Consider the following 1,734-nt stretch of genomic DNA (forward strand, 5'->3'; position numbering starts at 1 on the left):
CAACCTCCACCACCGCCACCACCACAAACTGCCGCGATTCCACCGCCAACCCCACCACCTCCAAACCCCAAGAACCCATCCACGGCTACGACCTCGAGCTCAAACACATTGCCTTCTGCATTGCCGCCTCCGCCAACTTATGGGAGTCGAGAAAGGAATACATCAAGCTATGGTGGCGGCCGGGGGAGACCAGAGGTGCCGTGTGGCTCGAACAGCAAGTGGAGATCAACTACGAAGAAAACCTACCCGAAATCCACATCTCAGAAGACACTTCAAGATTCCCCTACACAAACCACCAGGGCCATCGGTCGGCAATCCGGATATCGAGGATAGTTTCCGAGGCACTGCGGCTGGGACTGGCGGATGTGCGGTGGTTTGTGATGGGAGACGATGATACAGTTTTTGTCGTGGAGAATGTGGTTAGGGTTTTGTCGAAATATGATCATAATCAGTTTTATTATATCGGGAGTTCCTCGGAAAGCCATCTTCAGAACATTTTCTTTTCGTATTCGATGGCGTATGGCGGTGGCGGGTTCGCCATCAGTTATCCGTTGGCCATGGAGCTGGAGAAGATGCAAGATCGGTGTATTAAGAGGTACCCTGGTTTGTACGGAAGTGATGATAGAATGCAAGCTTGCATGGCTGAACTTAACGTCCCACTCACCAAAGAACCAGGGTTTCATCAGGTTAGCTTTTGAAAACATCTGCAAAAATCGATTTTATATCAAATAAAATATGTTTAAATGTCATGTAGGACGCATACTTGTTTGATTCTATAAACTTAAAGTATATAAAGTAATCTATTAAAACATTAATTTAGACATATTTGACGTTCTATAAAGTTGGGGTTTCTTGATTTCATTTTCGCGATCTTGCAGAACGATATCTATGGAAACCTCTTGGGTCTCCTATCAGGCCATCCCGTAACTCCATTGGTCTCACTCCATCACTTCGACATCATCGATCCGATCTTCCCGGGAATGGAAAGAGTCGAAGCCCTCAAACACTTGCTCGAGTCCGCCAAATATGATTCCGCTAGTATCATCCAACAATCCATCTGTTACGACAAGAAACGAGAATGGTCTGTTTTGGTATCGTGGGGTTTCGCGATCCAAATCATGAGGGGAATTATCTCTCCACGAGAACTCGAGTCTCCCACTCGAACGTTCATCAACTGGTACAAAGTGCTCGATTTCACGGCCTACGCATTCAACACTCGGCCTGTCGCCGGACACCCATGCCAACAACCGTTCGTGTTTTACATTAATTCCACTCAGTACGACAAAGCTAGGCATCAAATCATCGGGATTTATACGTATCATGATGATCCTAGCCCTCCGTGCCCCTGGGGGATCGAATCTCCGGAAGAAATCCATACGATTGTCGTCCTGAAGCATGAAGACCGGGATCGATGGCAAAAGGTAATTAAATGTGCACTCTTTCATGCATCAATGCGACTACAACAAAATCAGTTTTATATGACGTCAAATATATCTAAATCTACAAAAAGTAGGTTCTATGAAATAGTCTATTAGAACATTTAAACATATATGACGTTCTATAAAGCGGATTTTGTTTCAACTGTTTAATAAATATGCTAATGGCTTGATGTTTATGTTGTAGGCACCAAGAAAGGATTGTTGTAGAGTTGTACCTTCAAGTAAGGAAGGAATCATGTACTTGTGGGTTGGTCATTGTGGACAAAATGAGATTATTGAGAAAGAGAGTATTTGA

General features: G+C 44.4%; 1 protein-coding gene across 1 annotated transcript; it reads left to right on the forward strand.

The window, feature by feature from the left end:
- LOC112517780 lies at positions 1-1,734 on the forward strand (the record flags this gene model as incomplete). Its single annotated transcript, XM_025125155.1, has 4 exons — positions 1-33; positions 99-686; positions 879-1,421; positions 1,624-1,734. Coding segments are annotated over 4 exons (1,275 nt in total), but the record flags the coding sequence as incomplete, so codon positions are not given.

This window comes from Cynara cardunculus (assembly GCF_001531365.2).
Source record: "Cynara cardunculus var. scolymus isolate 2C chromosome LG 9, CcrdV1, whole genome shotgun sequence".
Lineage (NCBI taxonomy): Eukaryota > Viridiplantae > Streptophyta > Magnoliopsida > Asterales > Asteraceae > Cynara > Cynara cardunculus.